Source organism: Anoplopoma fimbria, chromosome 14 (genome assembly GCF_027596085.1).
Source record: "Anoplopoma fimbria isolate UVic2021 breed Golden Eagle Sablefish chromosome 14, Afim_UVic_2022, whole genome shotgun sequence".
NCBI classification, from domain to species: Eukaryota; Metazoa; Chordata; class Actinopteri; order Perciformes; family Anoplopomatidae; genus Anoplopoma; species Anoplopoma fimbria.
In genome coordinates, this window is record NC_072462.1 from 17,460,811 (window position 1) to 17,482,025 (window position 21,215).

The 21,215-nt window shown below is 39.9% G+C and overlaps 1 protein-coding gene across 3 annotated transcripts in view; it reads left to right on the plus strand.

Moving 5' to 3' along the window:
- Window positions 1-8,973: 8,973 nt before the first annotated feature.
- Window positions 8,974-21,215, plus strand: part of sh2d3ca (SH2 domain containing 3Ca) — a 49,784-nt gene continuing 37,542 nt past the window's right edge. For 2 of the 3 annotated variants that reach the window (XM_054612472.1, XM_054612473.1), the window contains exons 1-4: window positions 8,974-9,141; window positions 10,047-10,319; window positions 10,451-10,913; window positions 14,281-14,320. In XM_054612472.1, the coding sequence (XP_054468447.1) occupies window positions 9,123-9,141; window positions 10,047-10,319; window positions 10,451-10,913; window positions 14,281-14,320 (795 nt within the window). In that variant the 5' untranslated portion in view covers window positions 8,974-9,122. Of the gene's footprint in view, window positions 9,142-10,046; window positions 10,320-10,450; window positions 10,914-11,861; window positions 11,928-14,280; window positions 14,321-21,215 lie in introns of those variants that run through there. The other variant, XM_054612474.1, reaches the window with a different exon arrangement.

The following is a 21,215-nucleotide window of genomic DNA, read 5'->3' on the forward strand; positions in this document are numbered from 1 at the left end:
TCCCCCATCTCCCTCAACCTCTCTCTTTTGGTCTCAAGCTCTCAGTCAGCTGTGGAGAAAGACACTCAAGGTTAAACAATGTGATTTTGTATGCGTGTGTGTGTGTGTGTGTGTGTGTGTGTGTGTGTGTGTGTGTGTGTGTGTGTGTGTGTGTGTGTGTGTGTGTGTGTGTGTGTGTGTGTGTGTGTGTGTGTGTGTGTGTGTGTGTGTGTGTGTGTGTGTGTGTGTGTATGTGTGTAAACCATGAAACAGAGAGCAGAGGTCATAGGACCGGGAGCATCCTGGTATGATTCTAGGAGCCAGAATGTAGGTTATATGAAGGGAAAAGAGAAGGGTAAACGGAAAGAGAGAGGCAGAATCCACAGTTTAAATTCAATAAAGCGAACTGCATCAACAAAACAACAATACAATGGAGTAGTTTAGTTAGTAGATTAGAGTAGATGAAACATTTATTATCTGCTTGCAGCAATTGGGTCACATCGTAGGATACAACACAGACAGACATTGTTAAAAGGAATAGTTGTTGATTTAACAATGACAGGTTTGCAGGTCAGCAGATGTTTAAGGTTTCCATTTCTTCGTCAGTTAGAGTCTACACTTGTGTGATGGCTACGTGCTCACGTCATCCAATGTGTGGAGAACACTAATACAGTATTATACAAATGTGCATTGTGAGCTTCTGACATGTTTCAAGAATTACAGAACAGAGCGAACCCTTAATTTATCCTTTCCAGTGATGCCGCTGACAAGCTGAACTGTTGTCGTGATTAAAGTGTATGTTACAAAAGGAAAACAGTAAGTTGGGGTTCACAAGTACAATGAATGAAATACAGAATGACCGCTAATTACAGTAAACCAGGAAAGTGATATTAGAAAGAGGGAAAGCTTTACGATGCTGCTCAAATCAACCTCAATTTAAATTTGAGGCTGAAACGTCATTCTTGACCTCACAAAAACAGCAGTTGGCAAAACACCACCACCACAAGACGCATTAGCAGCTGTTCTGGAGCTCTGGATCCTATCTCTTGATGTACCTCAGCAGATGGAGTAGCCATGTCAACGCTCAAATTTACATTTTCTGGACCAAAATATGAACTTTCTGCATGTACCCGTTACGTATCTGCTCAAAAATTAAAAGCATGTTTTCATTACAAACAGAGAAATTACGATCAATTCTAGAAATATATCACTTGAATTAAACAATAGTATGTTGAAATATACAGATACATCGATGCCACAAAAAAAAATCATGTCTCTGAACAGTGATATAGAGCAGTGGAGGGAGATAAATTGAGGAATATTGTCAAGCTGTGTTTTAATTTGGCAGGCATTGCACTCACAGTGATCCCTGACACCATCTGCTGTCTTCCTCTCTTTGTTGTTCTACCCACCGCTCTAGTCCTCTCTCTCCTCTCTCTCTTTGTGTTCCACAGTCTCTCCTTCACACACACACAAACAGTCTTCCTCTCTCTCCACCCTTACCACACCTCTTTTTATGTCTTTATGGTGTTCCTTCATTCAGTCGTCAGTTCCCAGTTCAGTATGACAGTCACATGTTGGGTCAAAGTCTGTGCCGGCTGAGCGGATGCTGAAAGAATAAGAAAAAGATTATGATTAAGCTGACACTGAGTGTGTGTGAGGGAGAGAGGAGGAGTTTATACCCACAATGAAATTATCATGCATATTACTAAACATATAGCAGCCAACGTAATTTGATTTGTGCTTAATTAAGCCTGTGGGATCGGTGGGTTTGTTTCTAGTGCAATATGTTATGAATAATGTTATATATATAAAAAAAAAAAATTCCTTGCAGGGCGGTAAGTGAGCTATAAGAAGACGTGGATAAGAAGTAATGAAATATTTAAAAAGGAATTACATCCCTGGAAAGTTAATATACTATATATATATATTTCAAGAGCTTAGATAGCAAACTGTGGTTCAGAGACTACTGGGGTGAAAGCATCAAGTCTTTGTAGTCAGGTCTGAATACACTATGACTTAATGGTACCTGCATAGTGTTTTGATTAATTAATTCACAAAGCTGATGTGATGAGATTTCCTGATTACAAAAATAACAAAAAAGATTGTTCTAACGAAGAAGTTGCACAGAGACACTGCACTCTCGTTGTACATGTAGCTATAGATCTTAGGGTCAATTGAATGCATGTCATCATACTCTCTCCGGATGCCCTCATTTTTACCCCTGCCCCAGAAAAAAACTTATTTTACTGAAACTATGGTTATTGTTTGGTAATAAGGGTAGTCTCAGCACAAAACACATATATACTGTCTTTTTTTACTAATTCCGTGATCAGTTTACATACGTCATGTCAGGAGTAAAAAGGTAAAAGGAAACAGTTTCCATTATGATTCAGTGAAATGGAAACTTGAACTTCCTGGAAAACAGCTGATCTTCTGTGATGATGCCATCCTGCAATAGTAGGTTCAAATAATTAATTAATCTCACCTTTTTGTCCGTTCTCTCCACATGAACAGCCCACACTGGCTTGTCTCTCCACTCCCCTTTAAACAGGACATACCTCACATTAGAGAAACAATACCATTAAATGGACCTGTAAGTTAAGCCTTTTATTTCCATGCATTTCATATGTTTCCTGCATCTCTGGGCCGCTGTCCATGGTGCTGAGAATATAGCACATGTGAGAATTCAGACGCAAAGCCATTTAAATTTGTCTTCTTTGCCTCAGCTGATGAAGTTGGGGGGTTTAAGCTACAATGAAGCACACAACATGTCAGTGTGACTGGATGCCCAGAATTTGATCCAGATTATTCTTTACTCCTGGAATGTTTTTGTGCTGATTCGATAATCTTCCGTCACTCAATATGTGAGAGCGTCATCAGACAAGGGCAAGGACAGGACCTGCCTCTGGTTATGCTCGGCCGGTAAACCATCTGTTTTTTAAACTTTTCCTCTAGGACTGTCAGTAATCACCAAGATCCCTTTGAAATTCAATGTTGTCTGTCTGAGAATTATCATTTTACCCAACCAGCCCCCCTGAGATTTACTCCTCACAGAAAATCAATCCGATTTTTAACAATCCAGTGGTTAAAACTCACGATGACCCTTACTGCTGCTGTTGTTGCTTCTAACCATGCAATGATTTATCATACTCAAATTAATTAGCAAATTGTTCAAGTGTTGATATAATGAAAGCTCTGCTGTGCTCTTAATTTATCTCATGAATCGCATTCCATTCAGTAAAACGTCCCTGATTTTCCAAAAACAATACTGCACATTCAATGCAGTTTATTCTTCACTAGGAGTCATACATCCATACTGCTCCTAACACACACAATTACAATATGATTTAATGTAAATTGAATACATACAAATTGAGCACACAAATTTGAATTATGTATCATACAATCTCAGTCTTTTGCAGTCCTCTAGTGGTTGAAAACTGACAGTACACTGTACCAAAGCAAGTGTTGTTGTGGAGAAGAATGTTTTTAGAAAACAGTTAACAGTTCTATAATTATAAGCTTGTGTTAATTAAGTTTCATGGCCTCTGATGACTCTCCTAATACCCCAAATTTGAAGTCAAGCCGTGGCAGTTGCCTAATCATTTTAAAGATATGAGTTGAATGCAAGTGGACGGAATCCTTGGAATGGCATAAACCTCAGACGCTGAAGTGAAATAGAAGAAGTCATCCCATCCTTCAACAACTCCCACTGAAGTGATGTTAAGTACTTAATCCCCAGCTGCTCCGGTGAACTGCGTCTGTCGTTTGGGCCAAAAGTAGAAGCGAAATGACCCCCGGGTGGGGTTAACGCATGTATGTAACCCTGTGTGGCCTGCAGCTACTCCCACTGCTGCTACAAGAATTACAGCATAAACGGTTCTAGTCAGTTCGCATTTTCCTAGATATGACAAAAAACATTGTGTTTAACATTAGAGCTTAAAATAAGTCAATCTTGACAACCCCCCCAAAAAGTGTTGAGTTCTTTATTTACATAAGAAGTTGATCTGCTTTAAGGAGGTATTTCTTCATCATTGGTTATCTCATTAAAGTGATAGTGTTACTGTGTGGACTGTAATGGTTTAGTGTACCATACGTTTTGATAGTAGGAGTACATTTGCACACATTTTATATATAACAGAGTTAACAAATGCATAGAATTCCTGATATCCTAATTACCTTAACCAATAGCCTATGAACTTAATCTCTGAAAATGCACTTGTACGCAGGAAATATACTGATATAGAAATAAAGCAAAATGTATATACAGCAAGTGACATACGGCTAAAGATCAAGGACGCACTTAATCAAAGAAATTGCAGATTTAATTGAGGAATCGCTGTATATTCCTCATGATTCAACACCTCAACAACAGAGAAGAGTGTTACTATTAGAGTTGGCCCTGGTGCAGATGAGTCACCTTCAGCTGGCTAGTCTCATTAAAGAAACACACACACACACACACACACACACACACACACACACACACACACACACACACACACACACACACACACACACACACACACACACACACACACACACACACACACACACACACACACAGAGAGAGACCTGTATTCCCTATTACTAAGCAGGCCTCTTGACTTTTCTTCCCAAAGCACAAAGGGAATGACACAGAAATGAATAGCAGCGGACCAACAGCAGACTGTTGGGTAACTGAGTGTTTTTGAATAAGATGATTATTCAGATGATTATAACAGCTCCTATGTCTTAATGACATGTTTGATCCCATAATGCATTAGGTACATTAGGTTTATATTATGTTTATAAGTGGTAGACTTTCTTTTGACAAGCAGAAAAACAGATGCTATTATCCACAGTTATAAAGGATGTTGAATGGGTTACTGTGTGTTATGCATGATAGCTCTTTGCTGTGAGTGGTCTGTGTTGATCTTCTCTCTAAAGAAAAATGTAATTGTCTTTGGCGCCCCCTACTGTCTGAAACACAAGATGACACATTTTAAATGTCGTACTGTATTTTAATCAACTATCCAATACCAATTATACTGGGTTCCATTTGTTTTTCAGGGTGCCATGAACACACAAGCACATCATGAATGCTAATAAACTTGAGGTTTATGACTTAACTGTTGTTGATGTGTTTGGGATATTTAGTGATATTTATTGCAAAAACAATAAAGCATTTAAATATGTATTTGATGCAAACCCGTACACACAATTCCCTCTGCTTTAAAGGACCTGCAGGCAGAACCATTTCTGAGCAGATACTAAAGAGGTATAGAAATGTTAACAGGACCTCACTAATATGCACATAATTGATTTGTGATCACAGTATATCGGTAAAAATTTAAATATATTTTACTGAAGAAATAGTGAAAACAAACATCAACAAAGCACAGGATTATACACTGGGAGATAAGCATTTCTTAGTCGACTATCTTTATGTCCATATTGTCCTAATGTATCCAGATCCAGGTATGATGGCACACACTTTACATTTCATTCAAATTTCATGTAATTGGTTTTTTTTACTTTTAGAAAAAGTACAAAGAATACTGAGAGTGTGATGTCAAGTCAAGGTCCTCACAAGTACAGCAAAGGATGTATCTGTGTGTGCCATGGATGAATGTGTGCTGCTTTAATTTCATCCTGATGACATCCGTTTGTCAAACAGAGGCCATATCAATACAAAGTGCCAAAACCTGATGACAACACATTATGAAACACTTTCCTCTTCCATCATGATTTCATTTTACGATTAGCGTGTTTCCCAGCATTTCTCTTTTATTGGACAGTATACGTAACATTCAAGGTTCAAAGGTTCTGGCAGGTTTGACTGCAGAATAATAGAAAAGATAATCACAAAGCTCTCAGTCATAAACCGAATTATGCCAGCAAATACAATATTAGCACAGCTTGACAACTAGTTAATGCTGACATTATTGGAAAGGAGCAAGAAGGACAAATCATAAAACTATATATTTTTGTGTTTTTTAGGCTACATTGTAGGGCTTTTAAAAGGTGTAAATGTCTTCATTAATGAGATAAATTGTTTGTATGTTCTATTTCTGACAAAATTATGATAAAAAAACATAAATGGAGGATGATAGTTACATTTAATCTATTACATATATGTATTACCTATTAGTTCCTTAATTCCTATACAGAAATATCAAACACACAAATAACTATTTATAATCAATAAGCGAGAATAACAAGTATGACTATAACCTATTAAGGAAAATAACTGTGTTAGTACACTGATTTAGTCCTGTAAACTTTTCTTAAGGGGGTAGAGAAACAATGACTTAATATTTAATGATATAATTACTGTTATTAAGATGTGTGATAAAATGATGAAGGATCAGAATTGTCTTGATATTTATATTTGTAGTAAGGAATATTGGAAATAAAATGAAGTGAGTCTAAGCAACAGGTGGGAGGGACCTCAGTTGGGCTGACAGCTTTTCTATTTTTGTGTAAATAAGGCTTCACTTTTGTGTGTCGCTCACTCAGCGGTGTGTATCAGCGTAGCCTCGGGTCAAAGTGACTGTTATTTGTCATCGTCTGAGGAGGCAGAGAGCTGAATTATTGAAGTCTTGTTTTTCATCAAGGTGAAATTAAAGCAGCACACACACAGGCACAACACAAACACACACACAAACACACAGTCATTCACTGTAGCAAATTACTTCTGCGGAAAAACCTGGTTGGGACACAAAGCCCAAAATGAAAGTCCTACCCATTACCTCAGGTTCAGTGTGTGCGTGTGCTCCAATGTTTGTGTGTTTGTGTTTACCACACTGTATCATATTTCTCACTTTACTCCATCTCCCTCTATACTGGTGGATTACAGAGTCATGTTCATTTGGTGGAGTCTATAGGCTGGAACTATGCATTACCCTGAAGGACAGACAAATATGGCATCACAACAACATACTTAAAGACACACAAATTATTACATGGAGGTATGTATGTATGATGCGATCAAACAAACAGAATAAACTGTTTCTGTATAAACTGACCACAGTGCATTCGAAGAGCGTTTTGATTAGGAAGTGACCTTTAGTTTTGTTGTGCTTAATTAAGCCTGTGGGATCTGTGGGTTTGTTTCTAGTGCAATATGTTATGAATAATGTTATAAAAAAAAAAAAAATAATCCTTGTAGGGCGGTAAGTGAGCTATAAGAAGACGTTAATAACAAGTAATGAAATATTTAAAAAGGAATTACATCCCTGGAAAGTTAATATACTATATATATATATTTCAAGAGCTTAGATAGCAAACTGTGGTTCAGAGACACAAAACTATGACCTTAAGGGCATCTTTGGGTGGAAAATGAAAGAAAATTAACAATAATAGTATAAAATAATATAAATATGTTACAATTATAGAATTACCTCCAGTTTCAGCTGCTGATGTTGCCTTTAATAATGAGGGACAGTTTGAACATTTAAGATTTACTGGAGTTTCATTAAGATCTATAATGTATTTGCTTCTGTTACGACTTCACACTTCACAGTTTCATAACTACACATATACTGGTGTGGTACAGTCTTGACAGGAAGTCGGAAAGCTTCTTTGCAGAAGCCGCACGCCCAAAAGTCAAAAGGAAGTGAAAACCCATGAAGCATATAGCTCATGCAAAACATTATATTGACTGTTACACATTATACTATTGTGATATTCACTGATCTACCTGATCTGACCTTCAAAATGTACTGTGTCATGCATTATTTTTAAAGAAATACACATACATAAGATTTCAAACTAAAATTGAGAATACATTTTTGCATTTTGTGGAGTTGGCTCCTTTATTATTCTTAAATTATATATAATATTGAATATGGGAAATTATTTAAAAGAAGGAAAGTAAGAGACAAAAACCCAAACCAAAGAAAGATTCCGAAACAAAGATCAGTAACTTTCTGTTTAAAATGCATGCTTTTTCATCATAAATGCTATATTTAATTTGTTCATTGTCTTTGAAGAAAGGGGAAGAAAGATGAAGAAACTACATATCTTGGAATTGAACATATATGCAAAGTGACCAATAAAAAACAGATTGTGGTTAAAAAAAAAATCATCCACTTATATCACCTTATTTCACTAAGTATCACATATATTCTGTATGTGTTTGGTCCAACTCTTATATACAAACTTATATATGATGTTTGATGAAGCCTCAACATTTTTACCTCAGGACTTTTCCATCAAATTGGAATATTCTACATGTCTTTTGTACCATTGTATACACATAACCAAAATTCTGTTTAATTAAAGCTGAATGAGTAATCAGCTCTTATACACCACCATTACATCAGGAATCCAAAATGATCAGCCAAATAGCTGTAATTGCCATACTTCCATCCTGTAGAAAAAAGAAAGCGGCATACACATCAGTGCTACCTGAAGTAAAAGAACAAGAAACCTATCCCTAATGCATTAGTATCCTGTGTCACTCATAGAGATCAAATTCAAATTCCAGGTGCACTACAGTATATCCTGCATTGATCTGAGTGCCGACAAACAGCAACATGTCCCGATTACTAGTAAATATTCGTTCACTTTTGATTGGATCATTTATTTCCTCTAAGGTAAGGACCCTATCAAACATTAACTATATTTATATAAACTGCACTGGGATAACGAAAGACTTCGAGCTTGAAGTAGATAATCAGTGGTATCAAAGGTGATAGTTATTTTTACCTCTGGAGGAAATTATAACCAGATTTTACTTTCAACAGGACAATCAGCCCTTTTGTTTAAAACACCTCTCCAAGTTTTCAACACCCCTCAGTCTGACATATCAACACTTTTTTCCCATGGTTCATATATCTATATTCTTATCTCAACCTTTCAATCATGTCATCTCATCTCATCTTTTCATTTCCTCTTGCCATTGGTCGTCTCAGCTTTACACAGGAAGTGTCACGGTCTGCCCCTGCCCCTGCCTCGCATCTGTCAGTTTTGTCTCTGTCACACATTCAAACAGCGTGCAGGGAGGAACTGCGGTTTAAACAGAGGTTGCTGCGCCTAAACAAGTTATCCTCCCCTATCTGGGTCTCTTTTTCTCTGTTGTACTGCAGCTCTTCTCAGATGGTCCATCTGTCACCCACCTGCAGCTGATCTTATACTCACACCGCAGTCACAACATGAGCATACGGAAACTGAGTGAGTATTTTGTGTGTGTGTGTGTGTGTGTGTGTGTGTGTGTGTGTGTGTGTGTGTGTGTGTGTGTGTGTGTGTGTGTGTGTGTGTGTGTGTGTGTGTGTGTGTGTGTGTGTGTGTGTAGAACTGCACTGTGCTCATACTAGCACTGGGCGAAATGGCCAAAATGTTCTATCACGATAAAGGTTGTTTGGTATCTCGATAATGATATGCATTACAATGTATTTGTTTTCTGATAATTCAAGTCTATTCTAAATAATTTAATCAAGAACTTTTGTTTAAAATAATCAGATTTTTTGAGAAAGTTGAATTAGTATATACTTGTTATTAGATAAGATGACAAAATTGTGTATTGCCATATCTCATCTCATCTCATATATGATTTCATAATGGAATTCATCATTATTCCATTGAAAGACAATGACATTTGATAATGAGTCATTGCCAAATGCCAACTGCTGAGAAACACATCATGTTTTTATATCACAAGATGCTCCATTATGTTCCACAGCTTGTTGCTAACTTCATTTTTAGTTTGGGCAGGTTAAGAATTTTTGTTGCTGAAAATGAGGAACCAAAACAATCAGCTAAAAGACAGTAAAAGCTCTGTGGGGCTGAGGGGAAGTGCACAGTTGGGTGATGATTCTCTGTTGGGTCGGCACTGCAAAATGATCAGATCACATTATACTTGGTCATTTGATGCATTGGCACTTAATAAAAACATAGTGCAGCTTTAATCAACTCTGCTTCTTTAACTTTTCTACCCCTTGTCCTAAAAATGTATCTAATAGAGAGGTTACATGGGGATGAATTGGGTTGGCTGGTGGGCAAACACATGAACCAACGCCATAGACTTGTTACCACATAATGAGCATTTCTTCTTCTTTTCTAACTGTTCCCCTCTCAAGGTTTCAAATGGTTTGGTAGCCTCACCAACCTCTCTTTTCGCCGTTCCTCTGACTCCAAGTCCTCTCCTTCCAAGTCTGGGGAAGGATGTGTGCCTGGAGATGGCACCGACTGTGGTGCCGCCAATGCACCCCTGGATCCAGTTGTCGAGACGATGGACGACATGGGCGCCATGCGTCCTCGCACTGCCAGCTACGTCCGCTCCAGTGAGAGCTACACACACATGGGTACGCTGCCACGGCTGCTGAGGAGGAGAAAAGACAAGAGTAGTAAAGGTAAGGCAGAAGAAGTGAAGAACAACCCTTAAAGCATAGCTTTTTAGCCTGGCAAAAACATTTAAAAAAAAAAAAAAACAGGACAACAATCACCATGAAAATACTTAGATGTCTATTTCTGATTTCTCTAGGAGGCCCCAGCAGCAGTAAGAAGGGTAAGGAAAAGAGCAGCATCAGCAGAAGTCAAAGCCAGCGTCCTGCAGGGGAGCGAGACCCTAGACCCCTAAAGCTGACAGCCGCATCAACCAGAGTGTGTAGAGATGAAGCTGGAGCTAAAGCAGACAATGAGCTCAGCAAAGACTCTCTAACTGATCCCAGAACCCAGCCTGGACCTACAGGTGAAACTGATGTCACAAACACCATCTCTGCCATGTCGCCATCTGGTGGCTCAAGTGCTGCACTCCAACCAGAGACTAGTGACAAGCAGAACATGACCTCTGAGGAGATGTCATCAGTTCCACTCAGCCGGGGGGATGATCAGACCCAGACTCGTGAGGATGATGTTTTAGAACCCGGGCCTGTATCAGACCCGAAGGAGGAGGCAGAGAGCAGAGTGCTGACCGAGGGAAACTCAAAATCTGACTGCATGAACAGGTGAGTATCTCTATTCCTATGTAAACAGTTCATTTACCTTCCTGTTGTTTTTTTCAGACTATAAAGTCATTGAATGAAGAAAGACAACTGGTTCGGGAGGAGGGTTGAGTGACATACACTTAAGGGCCTGTTCTCTAACAGTTTGACCCGATTAGTTTGGTACGCACAGTAGGCTGTTATCTGTTTAATGAAAGCTTTGATAAAACTAAGCAAAGGTCAGAAAGAAAGATTGCTACACTTGAATCACTAATCACTATGAATCTATGAAACCATTGTAAACTATCTGTTTTATTTCTAATATACCTATTTCTATATTAAAATACCTGATACAAGTCTTAAGGTGGCTCCCGCATTACAACCTTTTCTAGAGGCACAGCACAAATCAGTGCTGTAAATTAACTAGGAACATATACTCAAGTTCTTTCCTGAAGTACAATTTTATGATTGTTACATGCGATCAGTTTAAAAAATGCTACACAATAAAGATTAAACTGGTATTTCCCAGCAACCTGGCTGACCCCTTTCAAAAAGCTGAATGTAGTTGGGGCCCCTTGTCGTGTTTCTATAAATTGTTCCACCAAAGAATGATTTTTCCTCTTTATCCTCAAGGTTTTATAACAGTTTGAGGTAAAAAACAATTTTTGGTTAAACTTAACCATTGTAATGGAGTTTTTCAACATTGCTTTTTTTTAGCTTATTAAGTCAAACATATAGGCCTGTGTACAAGTTGCATGTTCCTAAAGTAATATGTTAATACAAATGAACACACAGTAAATGTTGGCCTGGTAATATTCCAGCATTGACAATCGTTCCTCATTGCAGTGAGAGTGAATGAACCGTGAGTCCAAAGGGGAGTTGCAGCACATGTATTATTCCGTCCATGCACTGTGCTTAAACCAGGGGGCGCAAATCAGTGTTACCTGCCCGTGAACACACCGTGGAAGTCGGACAGTTAGTCCACAGTTCGCGTTGACTGTGCTTTGGACAGGACTCGCCTCAGGCAATGGGTGTGAGGTGAGACAATAACAGGATACATTACTTCACTTTTTTTAAAAAGGCAGCAGGTGATATTGATTCCTTTTATTGATCAGATGCTGCTAGAAAGCTGCCGCACTGTTGATCTGATGTTTTGTTTTTTGTTTTTTTGCATTGATTTGTTCCAACACACGGGAGACTGGCACGAATAAGCTTATTGTGTGCGTTTCATAATGTTGAAGTGGATTTATAAACAAACTCAGAACTTTATTGGAGAGTTTGGTGAGAGAAGAAAAAGTTGAGTAACTCTTGCTTTCCCATGTATTCCATGCATGACAGCAGTGTGCGTCCATGTATCCTGTTACAGGGGGATTTACACCGCGTGTGTGTGTGTGTGTGTGTGTGTGTGTGTGTGTGTGTGTGCACGCGTGGCTGCAGTTGTGCTGGCATGCATGGGCGTGCATGTGCGAGCGTGCAGCATTTTTAGACCATTAGTTCAGCCCAGGGACCGTGGGAAATCCGTCTGCATGGTGTAGTAAGGGCACATCAAATCTCCTGTCTGTTCACCCCTAAATCACAAGTCCTTCCGTCTCTCACAGCCTGCTCTCCATTTCCGGCTTTATTTCCACTGCCTGTGCATGTGAACTCCTTTTGTTGGGCCCCAATTTGAGAAAAAGCAGGAACAAGGGGGGATGTCCCCCAGAAAAAGTCCCCTTTTCAAGCCAAAATGACAAACAATCACTGGTTTCAGCATCTCATATGTGAAGGTTTTATGCTTTTCACTGTCATATGTGACATTAAACTCATACCGTTTGATTATGGATTGTTGGTCGGTAAAACAAACTATTTCAATACATTACCTTTGGCTCATTGTGATGGACATTTGTTCACTTTTTTTGTGACATTTAATTGGCAAGAAAAGTTTATTGATTAATCCAGAAATCAACCTGCAAATTCGTTGATGATAAAATAATGTATTAATTGCAGCCCTATGGTCAAAGCAGCTTTCAAGTCAATTTAAATGATGTAGTGCAAAATCACAAGTTTCTGTCAGAGGGCTTTATAGTTTACAACATATGACAACCTCTGTTCTTACATCCTTGAGTCACATGTTGCTGCTGCCTGTACAGAGTAGACAGATGTTGAAGTAGTCGGATTACAATAGTTTTCAAATATTAAGTAACTAAAAGACAAGTATATTATGAGCTTCAAGTCCATAGAGTAAATTATATCAAAGATATATTATGTGTGATAAGTTCAAACAAATCAGGTATGAAAGTGTTTCATATCGCCACTTTAGTTTACTTTGCTGTTAATTGTCAGTTGCACTAAATTGACTGGTGCCTCCGCTTGGCCTTTCTTGCTGGGCCTTTTTTTGTTTGTTGGATAAATTATTTAGAAACAAAATGAAGATCTCCTTACTGCAGTAATCAAACAACCGCAAGGGGTTTTGTTAAAGATTATGTGGAGAAATAGGTTTGGCATCTGAAATATTTAATATGAATCCAAATCTGACTTTCAAGACTAGTTTTAATCATTTTCTATGTCCATAAGTGTCTGAACCACAGCTGGAATGCTTGAGGTGGACTTTGTGTTATCTAGGTCCGGGGTGTTGTTTGTTTTCAAAGCCTGATGCATGATCGGTATGTATTTTCTATTTGCAGCTCAATCACATTCTTCTCTGGATAAATACTAATGTTATCAGTGCAAAGGATGGAGGCAAATATTTTACATTTCTCCATCAATTTTAAAAAGTTTAAGCACAGGACAGCTTATGAAGGGAATGTAGAGCTCCTCTGTCATGGGACCTATTAAAATTCCCAATCCCGCTGCCATGATAGGACCCTTTGATCTGTCCTCTCTGTGGTCATGTGTAACACGGCTTTGCTCTGGGCCCTCTGAGACCCATCACGCAGTTGCGAGCTGCGCTGAGTGATTGATCTTTAAAAACTTGTCGGAGAGTGTAATTACCCCTTTTAGCTCGCGCTCGCTCCCTATCGCAAAGTACCCACAGCATGGCTCCCTAGACTGCAGTGCAGCGGGGTTCTGACACATGATCCGGATACATCATGAGTATAAAAGTGTGAGTTATTGCGCCTGAGAGATTTGAGAGGCCAGCTCCATATTTGGCAACCTTAGATGCTCGGTGGGGTTTGTTATCTGCCCATTTTTCCATGAAGCTGGCCTGCAACAACATTTTACTCACTGGAGAGGCGGCTGGGAAAGTGGGTCATGGGAATACAGGCATGTTTATTTGTCTGTGGTAACATGCACCGAACCTGTTACCTGTTTGAACATGTGTGTATCACGTAATTTGTCAGAAGTTTTTTCTTTTTTTTCTGTTATCACGATGCCTTATTCTTATCTTTTTTTTCTCCTTTTGTTTCTTCAGCCACATGGAGCCAGCAGAGAGCCAGGCGGAATATGTGCAGGTAAGTCTGCTCTGTCAAGATGTCTCTGTCCTTGTCTTGTCCTCTTCAGTCTATGTGGTGTGATTGTACAGATTGAATATTTTCCCACATAAATCTTTCTCCCTTCATGAACCAAGCTCTGTTCTCTATCAGTGACACACATGCAGACACATGTAATGCCTGACATACCGGTTGATGTGTGGTAGATTTATTTTACCTTCTCACAGCATTTCAGTTTGAGTTTCCTCCTCTCTCCCACAGTATTAAATTAGATTTGTCTTTAATGTGAGCTCTCAGATGTAATTGTGGCTGATTATTAGCCCTTAGTCTTCAACATTTACGCTCATTTCAGCAGGCTCACTCTGCATTTTAGCCTGATTCAGTCTGCCATTTAGCTAATTGAATTTGGAGCGAGGCGGTGCTCATGTCAGCACTGTGCAGCCAGCGAGCAGGTTGTGCTGCAACCACAAGGTGGGGCAGTAGGCCGGAGAGACGAGGACTCCTTATGGATCAGAGAGCATGTGAAGCTGTTTCATGACCTTGGAGATGGGTGGTAGGGATTCAAGCATCCTGTTCACCACAAATACACATTAAAACAGATATTGGAATTCGAACTGAGAGCAAAAGCGGGAGGTGAGAGTCAAGAAGGTGAAGCTCAAGGAAGGAAGGAAGGCTAAAAAGAGAGAGAGAGGAAGTGAAGTGTTGAGCTGGATCAGTTTTTTTATTGATTAACTATCACAGGTGGCTGGTAAAAGCCTTCCCCTGTGACCCTGACCTGTATTCTTTTTGTAAAACAAATATATCCAACTTCCTCGGATCACAACACATTGACTATTTAAACCCCACCATGCTGCAGAACAACAGCATGTAAATGTACACTTCTGTAACATCCTCACTCTGCTTGCCTCAGGCGTACTTCAAGGCCCAATCGGTTATTTATTTTACCTCAAAGAGATCTATACATGACAAGTAATAGGCTTGTTTTACTGCTGTGTTTATGAACATAACTGATAACCGCAAACAAAACTTTAATAGCTCCAGAAAACCTTTTATAAATTACATAAAGGTGTTTATTGCTGTATTCATCAATTACTTAGAAGATGAAGGTCTGACCAACTCTGTCCGAAATACTGCTTCTGCTCTTAAATGTTTAATTTTATAAAGGTGTATTAATTTTTTATGATGTCAGTGAAGCGTTCTTTATTTCAGGCGAGGTGACGCACCATCTACTTATGCTATAGGTCCCCTTTTAACTAGTACTTAATACCATTAGCACTACTTTAATGCTGACACAAGGTTGATGATTTACTTCTTTTGATTCAGAAGTTTTTCTATTTGAAATAAGCTTGACATGTGACAGCTTTTAACATGAATTTTCATAATGTTTCATGCCTGTGATATCGGATGAACACGCAGCAAGCACATCATTCACATTTCAGAAGTGAAGTAGGATCATTGTTTTCTGCTTTAAACCCCAACCTTTTTGAATCCTCATACATGTTTTGTCACCCAAATTTCCTCGCATCGCTCTCAAACACCACAACAACCTCCCCCACCACCAACACCACCACCCAGCGCCCCACCCACTCCCTGAAAGCTGCCAGCCATCCCTCCATCTCCTTCCATTTCCCCCCTGAAACATTTATGACAGCTGATGTTTAAATCAGGAGTTGGCCTCAGTGTTCCCTGTTTTAACGGAAAAGACCAGGCCAGTGACTCGCCCGCCGGTTTGTCACATGCGCACATACACTAATTTACTCACACACACACACACACACACACACACACACACACACACACACACACACACACACACACACACACACACACACACACACACACATACACATACACACACGCAGAACCCGTATGCATAAAATGAAAACAAGAAGGTGAGATTGAGAGAAAGACAAACCCCTCTGATGTGAGTATTCTCAAAGAAAATAAGCAATCAGTTAAAAAAAAAACCCAGATTCATTCAGGACAAGTTATTTATCTTTTAGGCTTTATCATAAAATATCTATCATCATCACTTTTTCATGCTGATGCACGGCTGGTAAAGTAATATCTACTGTTTTTGTTTTTATGAGTTTTTAGTGTAAGATGTATAAAGCAGTTTTAAAATGGCTGAGGTTGACGGTAAAACAGGCCTGATAAAACTGTCATAAAGTAACTAATCAAAATTGTTCAGTGTCAGCTTAAGTGTGAGCTTGTTTTTGGGTAGTGTGTATGTGTGTGTGTGTGGCTCTACGATTGTGTGCGTTTGTTTTTGCCTGCAGCCCAGCCCTGCTTTGTCTACCGTCCTATTTAGTGGTTTGGTGCTACCCTTACGGAAGGGCATGAGGGGGAGGTGGAATGGGTGGGATCGTATGTGCTTTATTAACATACGTCTGGCACAGAGTCACAAAAAAAAAAAAAAATCTGATTCTGAAGGGGCTCAGCTGTGTATCTGTTACTGCGTGTTTGATTATGCGAATGGTTTGAATTTTCCAAATCTGTATGTGTCTGTGCAGCCTGATTAAATTAAGGCGGTGCCCTGTGGGGGCATGTGGTGTATGTGTGCGTGTGTGACTATTACAGTAGATGAATTAATGTGGCGCCTCTGTAAATGAGAGGGGGTGTAAACTGTCAGGGTTGGCCCTCGGTAACACACCCCTGGAAAGTCTCCAGTTACCATTCCTCCACCGTGCTGAAAGACAGACAAAGACCCAGTACAGACACATTTCTGCACACATGTACAATACATACACTGTGTTTACGTCTAGATTGTTTGTTTGAATAAACCAGTTTATTTAGGTCACCAAAGATAAATGCCCATAGTGCCATTATGGAACACAGTCATTTGTCAAATTTGACTTTGACAAAATAACAGAAACACGTTAGTGACATGACAGTTTTCCGTGCCACACATTTTTCGTGTTTGCAGCGATCTAAAAAATGAAAACCACATTTCTGCCTAACTTCAATCCTAGCAGGTAAGGTTTACCATGTTGGTCATCTAAATTGATCGTTTCAGCATCCGAACATTTGGTAGTCGGTAGGATTCATCCTCTTGGAACCAGGATTTTCTGTAACAAATCTTGTGGCAATTGATTTGCTGCAGTAAATGTTGAGATCATTTCACTGGATAGGGAAAGTCTTTGAACTGCCAATGGCCCAAGAGGATTCAGGTTGTTGAGATATTTCAGTCTGGACCCAAGTGACCGACTGCCAACGCCATCCCTCGAGCCACGCTGGTGTGGCTTAAAAATACTGACTATAAGCTACACTATGCTAATTGTTTTCAATTAAAATGGCTCATTGTCTAATTGCCTTTGTTGTTATGATTTACAAGAGAGTGGTCGCTGCCTAAACTCTTGGTACCAATAACTTATCATAAAACACTAAAAGATGATGTGATAAAAAAGATAAAAGGTGAAGGAAAAAGTCTCAAAAATCCTTCAACCACATCAAAAATACAAATACAACTGTATTAGCAAAGAGGCGCAAGCACACCATCAGAAACGATGAGTGAAAGACACCTTATCGGATATTTCTTGAGTTGAATCAACAGCTAAGAGCCTCAGAACAAAAGCTGTGATATTTACTTCAGGGCCATGTTATTCAAAAGGGTTTCTTTTATTTTGTCCACCCCATTCAAGGTCAGCATGCCCGTGCCACTAAGCAGCACACTTCACACAGAATAATGTCACATTGATCTCTCTAAAACAGTATTAAACACTTCTTTATTCACGCTCAAGATGTGTCTAGTTGCTACAGCAACACATTTGTGTGAGGCTAAGTCATTTTAATGCGATTTAAAGCAGGACAGCTGATTTTTAATTGCGCTATTTCACACCTAAATTCCCTTTTTTTTCCTTCTACAAAGTCACAGCGTTTCCACCAGGCCTCTTTCTCTCCCTGCATCATTATCGCAGGCTGATGTTTCAAACGGCCTTTGAAACACACATCTGCTGGTTCGATACGGATTAACCAGTCGGTGAATGGGGTCCACCTTGTGAAAAACACGCTGATGACAATCAGACACACACAGATCATTAGCTGTACCCCGCTAACCCCCAACGGAGCCCGGCCTTTGTTTTAGAGACGCATATGTGCAAACACATAGACACACATAAAGATGTGTGTGCACATGTAATCTCGATCTGCCCTCGGTGTGTCTCTTTTCATCTCTCACACACACACACACACACACACACACACGTTTTACTCTTACACACACGCTCTCTCGCTGTCTATGTTCTCTCTCTTTCACTCTCTCTGTGTGTCTCTCTCTCACACACACACACACACACACACACACACACACACACACACACACACACACACACACACACACACACACACACACACACACACACACTCCTTTCATTAGTGGGACGCTTGCAGGCACACGCAGGGATTCTCCATTGTGCTCCCTATCAGCCTGCGGGATGGGGCTCACTAATTAATATTTAACCGAAGACCGCCTCCAAGCAGGGGAGGAGATGTAGAGAGATAGATGTGTGGAAGGAGGGGAAGGTGGAGGGATGGCAATGGATGGAGAAGGGAAGGACAGAGGAGAAAAAGCGATGGAAAAGACAGGGATCAGAGAGCTTGAAGGAGGAGGAGGTTTGGCTAGTGATGAGAGGTCGGGATAAGGAGGATGGAGAGATGAGGGGAGGGGCACGGTGATAAGAAGGGTTGGGGAAAGGTTGGATTCGATAGAGCGTAGAGAGGGAGTTGAGGGAATGCTGAAAAGAAAAAGAATATGTTCAATGAATGGATAACGGGAAGAGTAGAAGAGAAAAACAAAGTGAAGAAAATGGTGGAAGGAGTACCTGTACAGATGTTTTCTGACAGATGTGAAGGCAGAGAATGAAAGGGAGATGGATAAAAGGATTTTAAAGGAGGGAATAATGGAAACAAAGTGAGGATGGAGCAAGGAAAGGAAAAGAACAGGACAGACGATTCAGCGTAATGAAGTGAACAAGGCAGTAAAGTAAGAATGAGACTCACTTTAGTCTTCCCAAAGGCACAAAATGGGGCGAAGTTACCATCATTTTTCTTTCAGCCTGTCTGTGGAGCGTTCACGCTATTAGATTTAAAACATTTTAAATGAAATGGAGCAGGGAGGGCTCTAGCTTGATATGTCCTACACAGTTTTATATTATTGGTGATCTTTACTTTCTTGTCTTCACTTACATCTGTTATGTTTGTCTTGATTAAATAGTAGGTAGTATGGTACAGAGTATGGACAATTCGAGACATAGTCCTTCTTAGTTGCTGGAGAAAAGGAAGTAAAAAAACGCAAATGACTGACGGGCCAGAATATCTTTGCTGTATCCAAATTTCCAGAGATCACGGTATGACTCTGTAAATCTGTTACTTTGCTTTGATGTTACAGCTCCCAGAGCAGCCATTTGATATCTGTTTGATTTAAATTAATCTGAGGAGGCAGACTGACATGTGGAAACACAAGATGGAGAATCCAGAATATATGTTCCTTTTAGCATGATTCTCTTCACTTGCGCAAATAATAAAAAAAAAGGACTAGGAGGTGTGATATAAAAAGAATATGCTTTATGAAAGTCTAATTTTGTGGAGTGGCTTTTAGCTAATGGAACTTACAATGCCATACATTTTCATTATGGCCTGTCTGAGTGGGAATTAAACCGCTAACAGTGCCAATTTTAATGCTAAACTCAAAGTCGGACCATCAATGCTTTAAACTCTGCATCCATCATATTGTCAGTGTTTTTTTTAACCCACAGCGTGCGTGCGTGCGTGCGTGCGTGCGTGCGTGTGTGTGTGTGTGCGTCCAGATGTAACTTGCTGTACGTTTTGATTGTTTTAGCAAGGTATTACAGAGGACTGAGGGATAGGAAAGCACAGGGCCCCTCTTATGAGATTATTTGTGTCCCCGCTGTGTAATCTGTCTAATCCAGCGCTGGATAGTTTGAGATTACATTAAGAGGAGTTGAATGAATCCATCCTGTGTCTTGTAGCTCCTTATCTGTCGGCCTTTTCTCTCTGCCTGTGACCCACTAGCGTGCATTCAAGAGGCAGATTAGCAGAGTGATTACTGGCATCATCTCATGCTGTGTGTGTGTGCGTGTGTTGTTGAGAAGAAGGAGAGAAAAAGAAGGAGTGTACTGTATTTTTTTTATTTTTTATCACCTGGTTGGTATGTTGCACATTTCTCTCCTTCTCTGGCTATGTCCCTCTCTTGCGTTATGCTTTTCCTGCAGTGGTGCAGACTCAACTAAATGCAGTGTCAGAATTTTGGATGCTGTCAAGTACTCTGGCAGTGTTGCCATGGTGAGGCGTCCTCAATGATGTCACTCACTCAGGCCTCTGGAGACAGCGCCCCACCCCTTCCGACATTTCCCTGCCGGTATGTGTGAGGGTGTGTGTGTGTGTGTGTGTGTGTGTGTGTATGTGAAATGGGCCGGTGAAAATCACACCGTGTTATCCTTGAAACACCTGCCTGTGTGTTTCAGCCCATAATGAGCTGTCTAGCTGCAGTCTGCATGGCTTTTTAGAGACACATCATTATATTCAGCTGTGTGCACACACACACACACACACACACACACACACACACACACACACACTCTCTCTCTCTATTTCTCGCTTGCTCTCTCTCTCTCACACACAGACACACAGATATATATACAGTAACACAGAGGGATAACATATCTATCAACATTATTTCCCAACAGGAACCAAAAGCTCTGTAGCTCCTGCCACCTCTAGTAATATATAATGGTGTGTGTGTAAAAAGGTATTAATTTGCATTCGTGTGTGTGTGTGTGTGTGTGTGTGTGTGTGTGTGTGTGTGTGTGTGTGTGTGTGTGTGTATGGTAGGAGGGTGGGGGGACCCCTGCTGGGTTCCTTTCATGGCAAAAGAAAGGTTAGATTCCTTCGGGAGGCT